This window comes from Rattus norvegicus, chromosome 1 (genome assembly GCF_021556685.1).
Source record: "Rattus norvegicus strain SHRSP/BbbUtx chromosome 1, alternate assembly SHRSP_T2T, whole genome shotgun sequence".
Lineage (NCBI taxonomy): Eukaryota > Metazoa > Chordata > Mammalia > Rodentia > Muridae > Rattus > Rattus norvegicus.
The window spans coordinates 22,712,887-22,727,174 of NC_141534.1; the positions used below are offsets into that span (position 1 = coordinate 22,712,887).

Below are 14,288 nucleotides of genomic sequence, written 5' to 3' on the forward strand. Positions count from 1 at the left end.
GCCATGTTCCTACCTTGATGGTAACGGACTGAATCTCTGAACCTGTAAGCCAGCCCCAATTAAATGTTGTCCTTGCAAGAGTTGCCTTGGTCATGGTGTGTCTTCCCAGGAGTAAAACCTTAACTAAGACAAATGGGTTTCAAAGGCTCGGGGGATGGCAGCAAAAGGATTTGTATTATCACTTTACTTGACTGTGTTCTATGGAACTACTGTTGGTGGCAGACCTTCACCTTGCTGTCATGACCAGTGTCAGCTCCCACATCATTCTGATTTTCTTTTCCCCTCTTTTAAAAATATTTGCCATGCCTCCTTCTGCTGTGAGTTCATTGAAGCCTTTCTTAAGTCCTTTCTAGAACAAAGAATGAGGGCAGATAGTAATCATGAATTCTTGAAAGCAGAAGTAACAATTCAAGGGCTATATCTCAGAGAGTTGACCCTACAAATGTGATCTGTGTATAGACATTCTAGGGATCACCATGAATAGTAGTAATAGCTGGAAATAACCTATGTGATGGATTAAACAAACATTATTAACAATTACACTGAAGCGTAATTCCTGCAACAGTGTATTGTTCTATCACTAAAACTAATTACATAATATGTCCCACCAGTGTAATAATGGCATGAATGTTAAGCAACCAGCTACTTTCTGATTGGATTTGAGGACTGCTCCACAGAAGGGAATGTATACTTGTCACTGTAAACCTGTCCAAAAGCCCATGGCAGAAGAAAATGTAGGCCCTAAGGAAGAACTTACTACTGCTGTTTTGCTAAAAGGTCATGTTGTCCAACTGTATTCTGTCGACTTATAGTCAGACCCCAGGGTTTGTGTTGCTCTGAGCTTGGTCAGTGAAGTTTTTATTTTTTTTAAGTAGCCATTAAAGTTGCACATAGTCAGAACTGTCACAGCACTGAGAATAAATGGCTGACTATTGTTATATGTTTAACTCTAAATGGGACTTCCTATAACATCTGCTCCACTGTGGTTCATAGAATATCATGGGGGTCAGAACACAAGGGTCAGAGAATAGGACAAGTGTTATGAATACTCTCTTCTGGATATGACCATTGTACTTATGACCTCGTAGCAACTAAAGTTGCCTACATCAGACATGTGCAAAACCAAACCTGTCAATGTTCCAGCATAAATGAAAGAAGGACTCATGAGGCCCCACCTCAAGATGATGAGTCAATGGCAGATAATAGCTGCTGGCGTAAAAGTAGTAATTTTCTTTAGTAATAATTCTTTAGTAAATTTAGTAGTTTTCTTTAGATAAGTTGCCTGTGCCCATAGCACACTTATGAATGCAATCCTAGTTAAATTTAGTAGATCGTTTTTTAAAAATATATGAAATAGAAGAGAGACTTGGTGGAAAGGAAAGGTAGGAGAGGGATAAGAGAAGGAAAAGGGTAGTAATTTGGTTGAAATATATTCTATTTTTATACATTAAAGTGTCAAAGAATAAATAAAAACATATTTAAAACTTGATGATACAGTTTTACAATTACTGGCCAATATGTTCATAACATTATTAGTAAAAATGATGGTTAATCTTAATTCTTAATTTAATAGGAATGAGAAACACCTAGGAGACTAATAAAACACATCTGGGAGGTATTTACAGAAGTAATTAGATCATCAGGGGCTCTGACCTAACAATAAATGAGTTAACCTCTTCCTTGGTTTGTACTTGATGGGTTTAGTGGAAGGAAAGATGGGAGGTGATGTTTGGTTGGACAGAATGGATCACTGGAATGCGCTCTTGGCAGCTGGATCTTACGCCACCCCCTCCTTCACACCTCCTTGCTTGCTGTCAGGCTGCAATGATGAGAGCAGCTCTTTTCCATCTCAAACACACACTATGGTGATGTTCTCCAGCACATGGGTACAAGAGCTGATAAAACAACTAATGTTTTGCACTGAAAGACAGATATCTATTAGTCATGTGGATATCCACATCCGTTCATGTTCACCGGAAGTGATGCATCTACACAGGAAGTAACGCGTGTTCACAGGAAGTGACGCAAGCATACAGGAAGTGATACATGTACACAGAAAGTGGCACATGTACATAGGAAGTGGTGGATCACGGTCTGTCTCTGGTTGCTTCCCCCATTATACTTTATGAATTTGTTTCTCTTCTACTTTTACGTGGGTTCAGAAGATGGAGTACAGTTTGCCAGGCTTGTTCTGCAGGCTCCTTTACTTGAGCAATCTCACCAGCCACTTTTGTAAAGAAACTCTCTCCCATTAAAGGAAGAATCCATAAAGTTTTAAAAGAAAGATAATTAGTAATGGTTAGAAATTATCTCACGTGTCTTAATTGTGCAGCTATTGGTCCCACGAAGCAGAAAGACGTTTGCTGGGATTGTATACGTTAGAAATGAAAGGCTTAGGGCTGGAGAGATGGCTCAGTCATTAAAGGCTAGACTCAAAACCAAAAATATAAGAAACGAAAGGCTTAGAAAGGCAAAGAGAAGGTCTAGGATTACTAGGAGGAACCTTTCTTCATTAGTTCGTCCCTTACAAAATGATGAAAGTCTTGAATGACCATTATTCCATCTTTGCAACAAATCCATCCCCTCTCTTCATGAACAGATCCTGCCGTGTGTCCCAGACCCTTCTCAGATGAACAAGAAAGGAGAGAGACATCACCAAGAAGAACAGGATACATGGAAAAGCATAATAAAATTATGAATTATGCTTTTACATAATAGCAGGTAATGACTATGGGCATAAAAGACAAGCTACATAATAGGAGACTCAAGTCTCATTTCATTACTTTGCTCTCTGAGATGGTGGGGGTTAAGAATAGACTTTATCTTACCAGAACTGACCCTTCAGTAGTCTATATCTCAGAGCAGTGGGGTGGTAATCTAGACAATAATTCTAAGCTGTTTCCATGAGCTGGAACTTCAAATTGTCCCAACTATACATCAATCACTACAGAGATTGCTTCAGAACCCTGTCTCTTGTTTTCCTCCCTCCTCTCTCTATAAGCAAATATGTTCCCCCTCAGAAGATCATTTCAGAGCTCACATGTGGTAAAACACTGAAGCAGTTAGCCTGGGTTCTGTGGGAGAGCTTTCCCAACCACGAAATAGGCCTGAGTAAGAATAATATCATATATTATCATTACATTGAATAACTTGATTTTTACTTCATATGTCCATCTAGAATGGAATCACAGCTAGTTTGTAATAAAGTTACAGGCCTGTTGTCTTAGAACCAAAGAGACTGAGGAAGAAGGGCCAGGTCTCAGCTGCACAGATCCTAAATGTTTTAATGGGGTATAGACAAAAACGTGGAAATTTAGTGGTTGAAATTGCTTCGTATTTAAATGCTTTCCACTCACCTAATGGATGTAGTTTCTTAGCAGGTTGCATGTAGGGTTCCCCAAGCCTTGTCTCATTCCCTAGCAGCTCAGCCTGTCCTCATCGGCTGGTTGAACCGACTCTATGCCAACGTGGTCTGCTCTTCCCTTCTCTCGTCCTATTTCCCATGACAAGCCATGCTGTGACAACTTCACCTCTGTGGAAACTGCACCTCTGTCTCATTCTGGACATGATCCTGAGTTAAAGGATCACATCCAAGATGCTCTTGACACTCAAAAGGACTTGAAAGCACGAGAGAAGTTGTGGCCATCATTCTTCATGTACCCATAAGAAGAGAAAGAACTATGCTGAGGAGGAAGAACTGATGGGCTGCAGCATAGCACCACTCGCTCCTGGCAGCTGGCACTGCAATGCACCAGTGGCCCTGGGTTTGACATAAAACTCATGAGCCCGGGCTGCAAAGCACCAGCTATCCACAGGTGGCCACCCACCACTGTCTTTACAGCTCATGTTGCAGCTCCACGTCAGTACCTGGCAGGCTCTACACCATCCTGCTTCCTTGAGGTATCATGGGATAGCCCAGTGGTCTTTCTCTGATGCTCTAGTTACCTTCCCTACCAATAATCCCAATTCTAGTAGAGATGTTGCCTCTCTTATGAACTAGATATGTCTCCTTGAGTTAAAAGTCCACAGTCTCCACTATGTTTAAATGAGGCTAAGTGTTCCCTTGATGTTCTCAAAGCTTATGTCCTGGCCCTTCAGTCCTAGTGAGTGTCTCTTCCTCCCCCTATGGGGCAGCAGCCCCCCTGAAAAGGGATTTTGTCTCACTCGCCTCTGGAACACGAACACTCAGAGCAGCAACAGCAAATAGGCACTGGACAAATGTTTATTAACCCACATGCATTTGGGTCCAGAGCCACGGATCCATGGAAGTCACTGGCTTCCTGGAATAATGGCTGCTTGGTCTAACCTAGAAAGAGAAGAACTGAGGGATGTATGGTGGGATGTTTTGTTCCTGCATGAGTTGTCACAGGAAGAATGGACCAGAATGTCCTGAGGGACAGCTCAGTTAATGTTCATGGGCACTCTTGCAAACTGTAAAATTCCTTAACATAACAAATGATTTAGACTTCAGTAGACTTCCACTAGCTCCTCCATTTTTCCTTTATTTGGCTTCCTTGTAGAAATTGCTGACCTGTGAGAAGGCCACAGGTCCCAAGTCTTTATATTGTCAACGGTTATGTGTCCTTCTGAGGCTCAATAGAACGAGTTTGTGATGAGCGAATGCCCCTCACTTCAGGCACTCACTCAGACTCAGCAGTACAAAGGGCCATGTTAAGCTACCAGAAGAATTGGCCCATGATCAAAGGGAGTCCTGAGGGATCCCTGCAATTAATTATGAGACATCTTGGGCCTTCAAAATCCGACCTGAGATTCAGCCCTAAGCAACTCTCCTGTTTCCTCGGTTCTTTGAAAAGAAAGGACACCATAGCTTTTGTATGCTGACACCAAATTTCAGGGTAAAGAATATCTAAAGGATTAAATGACTTCAACCAAGCCCTTCAAAGTCAAACTGTCACTTCAAATATTTCCCTGTCATACAAGTAATTCACAGAACTTTCTCAGTACCTCTGAAAGGTGCTCAATCAGATGAGCAAATCCTGACCTCTGAAAATCAAGGTACATCACAGAATATGCAGGTCAGGGCTCCCAGATGGGATAGAAATGTCTCCTTAGAGGTCTATTGAACTGAGGATTAAGTAACCAGTGAAAACACTGGGCCAAAGGTAGATTCAGAGATAAAAACAGGCTCCTAAAAGCTCACTTAACACTTGTGAAATCCCAAGTTCACAGTATCTTACAGCAGTCTGTGACATCATTGACCAAGTGACTAGATCGATCAGGAAAATCTACTTAATTAAGAATTCAAAAGAAGAGAACAAGACGATGAGGGACAAAAGTTAATGAAATACACGTATAAGAGATGCAGAAGGGAAAGACGAAAGGACATGGAAAAAGGACATTTAGTCAGGCAAGGACGTCCCCAAAGTATGGGAAGTGAAATAGCTCAATTTTGTAAATGAAGTTCAGTCTTAATTAACACTTGGTGCACACACATCGCACACACACACAGCACGCAATGCAGACATGTGCTCCTGCCCCCCACATACATGTCAGTACATATGTTCACAGAGTATATATGTATTGATGTACATTAAAGATGTGTGTCAGAAAAAGAAAAAAGTTTTCCTAAAACCCTTTCTTCTTTTTTTCATTACTAACCGTTCAGTGTTTTTATGAATCCCTCAGCAATTCCTCTAGAAAAGTGAGTTAAATCTCTCTTTTCCACAGCTGTTTGCTACAGTTTATCAGCTCTTCTTCCCTATTTCTTAGTTCAGGCTTCCGCTGTTCTCCAGCTCTTTCTCAATCCTCTATAAAAACAGTAATGGACTCAACAGAAGTTTGCATGGATTCGCTGTATGCTGTCAGTGATTGTAGAGGACTTCCATGTCTCCTCCTTGGACGTTCCAAGTTCAGTTGAGGATATTTATTAAATCAAAGCCAAAGTAGTTAACACCTAAACTTCATAATTCAGGGCTCACCAGCCTTTGGAGGAAATTAGTTTTGTTCTCTTGTTTGTTCACAGGAGTGCCTTAGGTAGGCACCCAAAAATAAACCCGTCTGTGAGGTTCAGCACGCATGCAGGCATGCACGCATGTATAGACACACAAACACACACACACACACACACACACACACACACACACACACACACCAGCAGCAACAGCAGGAACAACAAAGCTCACTAGATGTAGTGCTTTCTCTGGTGGCCATTGTGTCTGCTGTTTCCAGTCTAACCAGCCCACCCCTCTTTCTTGGAGACAAAGGACATCTGAGATCCTTTCTTTTAAAAAGAATCTAGGCTAATGCGGGGCATTGCCTAAGGATGTGCAGGATGCAAGCTGGAGGTAGAGGAGTCAGAGCGAAAGATCGTCCCTGTGACTATCATCCTCAGGGCCTTTCGAAACCAAGGATAGAACATGCCGTATATGATGGGGTTGAAAGTGGAGTTAAAATAACCGAGCCAAAGGAAGACATTATACAAATCTTCAGGGGTTGTAAAACCAATGAAAGGATCTGTGATTGTCAAGACGAAGAAGGGCAGCCAACACAGCACAAATACTCCCATGACTATGCTCAAAGTCTTGGTGGCCTTGCTTTCCTTTCCGGATGTGGCCTTCATTTTGCTTTCTGAGAGGGCCCGTTTTGTCCTAGGACCTGGACCAATTTTCCGGGCATGTTTCCGGGCAACTGTGAAAATGTGTATATAAATCCCCACCATGATTGCCCCAGGCAGAAAGAAAGCTATAAAGGAAGCCAGCACTCCCCAGAGCTTGTTAAATATCAACACACACAAACCTGTACAGTCAATGGCTGCAACAAAATCCTCAGCACCAATCAAATTTAATTCTGAGAACACCAGGCCAAAGGCAAACAGGATGGGGACAGACCAACTGATGAGTAGAAAGACCCCCACGACGCCGACGGTGATTTGGGTGACATAATGCAGTGGGTCACAGACAGCATAGTGGCGGTCCACTGAGATGAAACAGAGGTGGAAAATGGAGGTGGTACAGAGCATGATGTCACAGCAGCTGTGGACTTTGCAAAAGAGGTCTCCGAAGTACCAGCACGACTCGATAGACCGGACCATACTGAAGGGCATGACCACGCAGCTCAACAGGAAGTCTGTGGTAGCCATGGAGAGAATAAGGAAGTTGGTCGGGGAGTGGAGCTGCTTGAAGTGGGCAATGGAGATGATCACAACCATGTTTCCCAGCATGGTCATCACTATCGCTCCGATCATGACGAGGTACATGGCGCAGACCACAAGCGCAGGCCTCGCCTTCCTCGGGCAAGAGTTGTTTGCAGCGGCGAAGCAAAACTGTGTTTCTGGGGAGTACCAGAGGTCAGGTGAATTCATCGTCTTTGTCTTGTGGGTACTATGAGTCCTTTTCAAAAGAGCTGTGCTCCTTTCTGAGAAAGAAAGAAAAGAACAATACAGTCATTGTCCATCGAATCTTAGGTTCGAGTCTGAACCAAGGTGGGAGTTCCAACTGACCAGGAACTTGTTTTCCCCAAACTTCATGTGCATACGAATCACCTGTGGAACTTTTTAAAGCCTGGATTAGGATTCTGTCGTTTGCGTGTCGTCCTTGCAGAGGACAAGAATGTTAGTCTGAGATCATATCTTGAATAGGGAGGCAACTGGAAAAACCTGGATTGGTATTGTTACCCAGTATCCATAGATGACACTGTTACCCAGCATACACAGAGTGATACTGTTACCCAGCATCCAAGATAGAAGTGTGTACCATCATATTAATTTGTAGCTCTGACTCTATAAACTGATCAAGCATTTCTCGTGTCCAGTTCTATTAACCAATTTCCTGGATTAAAATGCACTCAGGAGTGATTGGGAGCAATGGAATCGCTAATTAGATTAAACGATGATTAGAATCTGAAGCCATACTGCCTCTTTTACAAAACAGTCTTTTCCGTGAGCTGCCACAAATGCTGCTACCTCTGCCACCCCCACTTAAAAGCCTTTCTCCTTGCGATGGGAAAAACACAGTCTGCAGAATTTAGAGTAGAATCGTGGCCAAGATTACAATATTGCACATAAATAATGTCTAAAATGAAGGAAAATGGTTCAAAGGACGACCTCCATTAAGTCTTGTGGGCTTATTCCATTTAGCATCTGCATTTAGGATGCAGAGTTGCGGTTCAGGACCCACAGGGACAGAGATTCCAAGTTTTACATTGCTACCAAATATGATATACAGCTGTGTATTATTTAACCTGTCATTCGAAACATTAATAAGCTGAGAACAATAGGGCTGACTCACCCTGGCTTTGACGTGGGTTTGTTTTTCCAGTGCTGAGCTTGGACACGATTTTCTCACAGCCCAGGGCAAGCATCTGTGAGATTGAGTGGCAGACTGGAGGAACGGACTTTGGCCTGAGAACAGTCTAAAACTCATTGAACCCCTTGGGAAAGTGAATATATGGTACATCCTGAGGCTGATTTACATGAAGACAATATTGAGAGCGCAGAACCTTTGAAAACTGTATTTCTGTCACGAGCTGTAATACCTCAATAATTGTTTCCAGTATCTGTAGATTATTTGAAATCTTAACACAATAGCATATTTTTCTGGCTTTGGATATAGAAATCTAATGCTTAAGGTTAATATTTTTCATTTTTGATTGTGTCAGCTAGCATGGCAATTAAAGTGAAGGTGAGAACCTAAGCTGTACAGAAGACAAATTCGAGAAAGACAAACACTTACAAGGCTCCATCCCATTACAGATATTCAGGGTGGTTAGGTATCATTTTGGCCCCTTGGCTATGAGACTAAAGATACTGAAATACCCAATGACCTCATTTAATAAATTAAACGTCTAACTAACTTTAAAGATAAGCAACAATCACCATAAAATTACTCAGGCATTTTCTGCTACTGATTATTTGCAAAATCTCATTCCCCAAACAAAACCATGCAGTCTGAGATATGCTGCTATATGGCTAATCAAGTTTTAAGTTTCAATTTTGTCAAGCTAATAATTCGGAAAATTGCGCTTACCCTGAGTTTGTAAAGTATATTTTGGGAGAGAAAATGGGAACCCAAGTAAAGGCTGTAAGCAAGCGGTGCAAGGACTCTAACAGTGAGCTACATCCTGCCTTGCTTTTCTTAAAACGTGGAAGGAAACACTTCTAGCAATTACCAGTATCTGCTCTCATTCTTGCCTCATAGTTAGATGTGTAGGAAAATAGTTAAAGGTTAGATTAAGACAGAAGATGGAGTAAAATACAGCTACATTTACTTGGGAGATAAACAGTAAAACATTAGCTGAAGAAAGGGGATACATAAAACAAATTATATTAAGATGATCACCCAGAAGAATAGCTAAGGTCATGACAAATGTGCTTAAATCCCTTTCCTGAGCTCCTGGCCAACAGCTGCACACACAACTCTGACTGCTTCTTTGTACTTCTTTGTTCTAAGGAAACGGTCAGGGAAAGGAACAGAGATGAATTTTTGCGTGCAATTTTGAAGCTTGGCATGCTAAAAATCCCCCCTTTTGGAGGGAGACTTGCCTTCAAATTCTAAAAAAAAAAAATCTCTTCAGTGATTCTTCTAGAACAGTAAAATGTGAAATTCTTTGTGGTGTCTTTCTTTTATAATAGCAAGTTGTCTTGCTTTTTTTTCCCTTAACCCCTAACCTTTTCCCCCAAACTCAAGCAGCAGAGGGTTAAGCTAAGCACTGTATTTCCACCACCACTCAATAAGCATGGGGAACTCTTGCTTATTTCTTTTAGGAGACGGGAAGAAAGATTTGCTAATCATTCTGGGGAAAGAGAATTGGAACTACTTGGTTCAAAGTGAGCTCCCTGCAGGAAAAGTTTACCAACCAATGGAACAGACACAAGGACTGTGGAATACAGATTCTGAACATCCAAGCTGTACAAGGTGTGCATGACTGTAATCCCACCACCCTAGAGGCAGAGGCAGGAGGACTACAAACTGGAAGCCAGCCCAGGTGACATAGCAAGACCCTGGGTCTATTGTTCCAAACCAGAAATAAACGGGAAAGAAGTCAAGGTGCTAACATTTCCCACATATTAAATACCTAAAGTATATCAATGTATATTCTCTCAAATAGGGAGATGGTATTTGACAACCCAATGATATTAATATGTGGGGGAAAACTAGAAGACATCATATCAGCTTTACCATACATACATTTTATTTTAACGATTAGGTCATAAACACCCCACTTTGAAGACTGTCTGCAAAAAAAAAAAATACTCATTACTTCTTACCTCAGAACATCTCACCCATCCTTAGGTAGGGCAACAGGTGGGATAGCATATCAGCTGGGGTCTTCCTTTCCTGCCTCTCTAATATACGGTGATCTTTTTGAAGTAGTCCAGGTTTGCTTATGCAGACCAGTATTCTAAGTGTGGCTCACCTCAATAGAGCAAAAACAAAAACAACTCCACTCAAAGCCAATCTGAATTTATTTTCCCTCTCATGATGCAATCTCCTTTATTTTACCAGGATTTGGTTTCCTGGTAGGTAATTTAGAGAACCGTTATTGAACCAAGAGTAACTAGTATGTCAGTCTCTTACCAGGCAAGTGGGCACTTGAGTCCCCCTGTCCTCTTGTGTCGTCCCTGTCCTCCACTCCAGCTTGTTCCTCCCTCTGGGGTAAGCACATAGGGCGTAGGTCCGCGCTCATGAGGGAAGGCCCTGGCAGGCTGCCCTGTCCTTCGTATTTAAGCACAAAATGTGCCTCTTGAGGCTGCATTTCCTGCATCCTGCAATTTGCAGGAGCCCCTTTCACCACCTCCACTGTGCCACCAGTTAAGATCATGGAAAGCCACCAGAGACTAGGCTCCAGAGAGCAGACTACCTTTGTGGTCCTATGGCTGTGACCTCAGAGACATTGCATGAGGTCAAAGGTGAGAAAGTGTGAAGTAGGGAAAAAAGGAGCAGAGGAAGACGGGATGGGAGAGAGAAGAAGAAAATGTAACTCACCAGCTATGAACCTTACCTCTTACCAGACGCTAGATTATTGGTCCTTTTAAAGAATTGTTTTCAATACTTTACTATTTTATTTTTATTTTAAATGAGTTATGTTGAGTAACTTTGTTATTTAATTTTATTTTATTCTTAACTTTGTGTCTAGGGGGGATCAGGGGAAAGACAGGTACACACACATGAATGCAGGTGCCCTCAGAGGACACAGACATGGAGGCCCCCTGGAGCCCGAGTTATAGGTAATAGTGAACATGCTGATGTGGGTGATGGGAAATGAACTCGGGTCCTCTGTTTGAACAATACACTGCTAATCCACGGGCCATGCCGTCTCTCCAGCCTCTGGCTTTTTGAAACAGGGTGTGGCTGTGCAGTCGTGGCTGATCTGGAAGTTGCTAGGTAGAGCAGACAGGCATTTAGCTTAGCAAGAACAGAAAAGAGATCAAAGTTAATTCTTTACTAAGGAATTTACTCTGTAAACGTGCTGTAGCTGGGTGTTTTAAATACACCTACGATTCTAACCTTCAGGAAAGAGGGACAAGAGGATTGCAACATGTTTCAGCCTGAACAATATAACAAAACATATCTTTTGAAAGAAAAAATAAAACCAAAAAAATCCAAAACAAAATACAGAAGAAGAAAGAAGAAGGAGGAGGAGGAGGAAGAGGAGGAAGAAAAGAAATGGGACAAGCCCATCATATTGCAATGACTTTATGGTCACTGGAGATGGTACTCCCATTAGAGTTTGATACAGATCATTCCTGTCATTCACTAAAGCCAAAAAAAATTAAAACTCAGCCTACACATTTCTACAAAAACAAAATCAAATTGCTCACATCTAAAACAACTTGTTGAAAAACTAACTTGATTGCCTCCTCTGAAGAATCCATTCATTCATGAAACACTTTCATAAATAAAGATAGAATAGCTGGAGATGTTGAGATTTGATTTCATGCTCACTTGGAACAACAAGACTCACTCTTCTAAACTTTCCAGATTGAGAACATATAAATGTATACTGTGTATTTGGTCATTTTAATGTTGCATGTTGGTGAGAGAGGTGTGTGAGTGTGCATGTGGGTGTGTGTAAGTGTAGGCTGGTGCTGCTGCTTCCTGTGTGCAGGTCAGAGGACAAGCCGAGGTGTCCACCTTCACCTTCCCACTCATTTAAGACAGGTCTTTGAGTTGGCTGACCCATGAACTCTTGGCGATCCTCCTGTCTCTGTCTCCCATTTCCCACAAGACGTGCTGAGCTACCCCACGTGACTTTTACTTGGGTTCTGGGATCCAAGACAGATGCCCAGGTTTCTGTTGCAAGTACACAGATCCATTCCCCAGCCTCACTTTTATTAATATTGACACTTTAAGTAGTGTGCAGTTGTGGAAACATAAAGTTAATATTTTAATAGACGGTAAGCATATGAAGTGTTTTAAAATCTATCAGAGGATATAAAAGGCAAAACCAGAGTAAAACAAACAGGGTCCATCTCCCTCCTGAGGCTGCAAAACCATGACACAGGTGTGATTACAGAATCTAGAACCATGACGCACACCCCACAGTTTCTCCCAGTTTGGGAGCTTGGAAGTCACCCTCTATGAAGGCCAGTTCTTATTATCCAATAGCTGTTATATTGTTTATTTTGTATAAACTATGTTACCAAAACTGCTAGTTGCTGGTTACATTCTAACAATGGTTTAAGTCCTCAGAGTCTCCCTCTCTCTCTCCCTCTCTCCCTCTCTCCCTCTCTTACTCTCTCTCTTCCTCTCTCCCTACCCTATCCTTCCCTCCTCCCCTCCCTCCCTCATCCCTCTTATCTCATTTATTAATGGCTTAAATGTTTCCATGTTAATGAAACAAATGTTCTGCTGGGGAACTTTTCAGGGCAAAACCACTTTTGGGGTCCCAGTATTTCTAAAAGTAGAAATAAACCACCAACCAAAGAGCATGTATGAGCTGGACTGAGACCCCAAGTACACACGTAGCAGATATGCACCTTCATGTAGGTCCCCCAACAATGGTAGCAAAGGCTAGCCCTAAAGCTGCTGCCTGTCTATGGAATTCATTTCCCTAGCTGGGCTGCTTTGTCTGACCTCAGTGGAAGACGTGCCTAGCCCTGCAGAGAGACTTGATGTGATGTACCTGGTGTAGGTGTTGGGGGTGTCCCCAGGTCCAGTGATCAAGATGTAAAATGAATAAATAAGTTCATTAATGAATGAAAAAAGATCTAAAAAGAAAGTTAGTTTGCAAAGGAAAGTGATTAAAGGTCAAATGATTCAGATACCAAACACTACAAAATCTAGACACTCTGCTTGTAAACACAATGCCAAGAGTAGAAGGATGCTCTGCCTGATGTTGTGAACAGGTACACAGTGAATCTGCCTGATGTTGTGAACAGGTACACTGTGAAACACAGGGACACTGGCCACTGAGGCAGCTCACTGAAGAAGCCTGACAATCTGAGCTCAATTCCAGGAAGGAGAGACAACTACTACATCCTCTGACTTGATCTGTGTGCCATGACTGCACAGGCCACATACACGCACCTGCACAAATAAGTAAATACATAATGTTAAAAGTAAAAAGCAGGCTTGCTGAAAAGATTTCCCTAAATCACCATGTGTGTAATGTATACGTGAAACAATTAAATTTCCTAGTTAGATTTATAGCTCATTTCCAAAATGTCTTATGTCCATATAAATACTCTAAAAGTAAAAAAATAAACACCGCCATCCTAAACATTTTTGACAAGACATATTCAATATATGCCTGTTTTGATATTTCTTTTAAAAATACCTTTTTTCATTTGCAGGTCTGTAATCAATAAACTGTTCTCAGCTGTTGATCTTCCCTCCAAAATTAAGGAACATAAGTGAATGGCAAAGTATAAATAAAAATTAAAGAGGGAGAAATAATAAATTAAGAGATGTGGAATAAAATTAAAACAGGTAAAGTATAATTTCAAAAACAACCCAAAAAATTCATACCTCATAACACCAGGCGTCTAGAAACCAATTACCGAAATATTTACCAAGAATTTTCTCATAATTTACAAACATATAAGTTACATACAAATTTTCAATGGATCAAATCAATCTCATTACACAGAAAGACCAGCAATGCAGTATCATCAGAAAAATCAGAGTAAAATAATTTTCAAAGCAAACTTCCAAAGCACTGGCAGACGGATTCCTTAAAGATACATGCAAACAGGCAAAAGATCAGAGACAATAAACAGTAAAAGAGAATATAACACTTTAAAAACTAGGATATTATACAGTCTTAAAACACAGATTTGTTTATTGATATGTAATAAATCTCCAAGACATAACACACTGTGGAACAAT

At 41.4% G+C, this 14,288-nt stretch overlaps 1 protein-coding gene and 1 long non-coding RNA gene across 3 annotated transcripts; one reads left to right on the forward strand and one right to left on the reverse strand.

Annotated features, from left to right (window-relative positions):
• The first annotated feature begins 2,052 nt into the window (after positions 1 to 2,052).
• LOC134484972 (uncharacterized) lies at positions 2,053 to 13,885 on the forward strand. 2 transcript variants are annotated; one of them, XR_015644802.1, is made up of 4 exons: positions 2,053 to 2,092; positions 2,600 to 2,721; positions 9,722 to 9,872; positions 13,754 to 13,885. It is a non-coding gene; the product is annotated as an uncharacterized LOC134484972 (long non-coding RNA). The 2 variants fall into 2 exon arrangements; XR_015644801.1 differs by lacking the exon at positions 13,754 to 13,885 and having other exon boundaries at positions 9,722 to 10,023.
• Positions 6,278 to 7,321, reverse strand: Taar4 (trace amine-associated receptor 4). Its single transcript, NM_175583.1, is given in 1 exon segment — positions 6,278 to 7,321. A coding segment is annotated over 1 exon segment (1,044 nt).
• Positions 13,886 to 14,288: the final 403 nt, after the last annotated feature.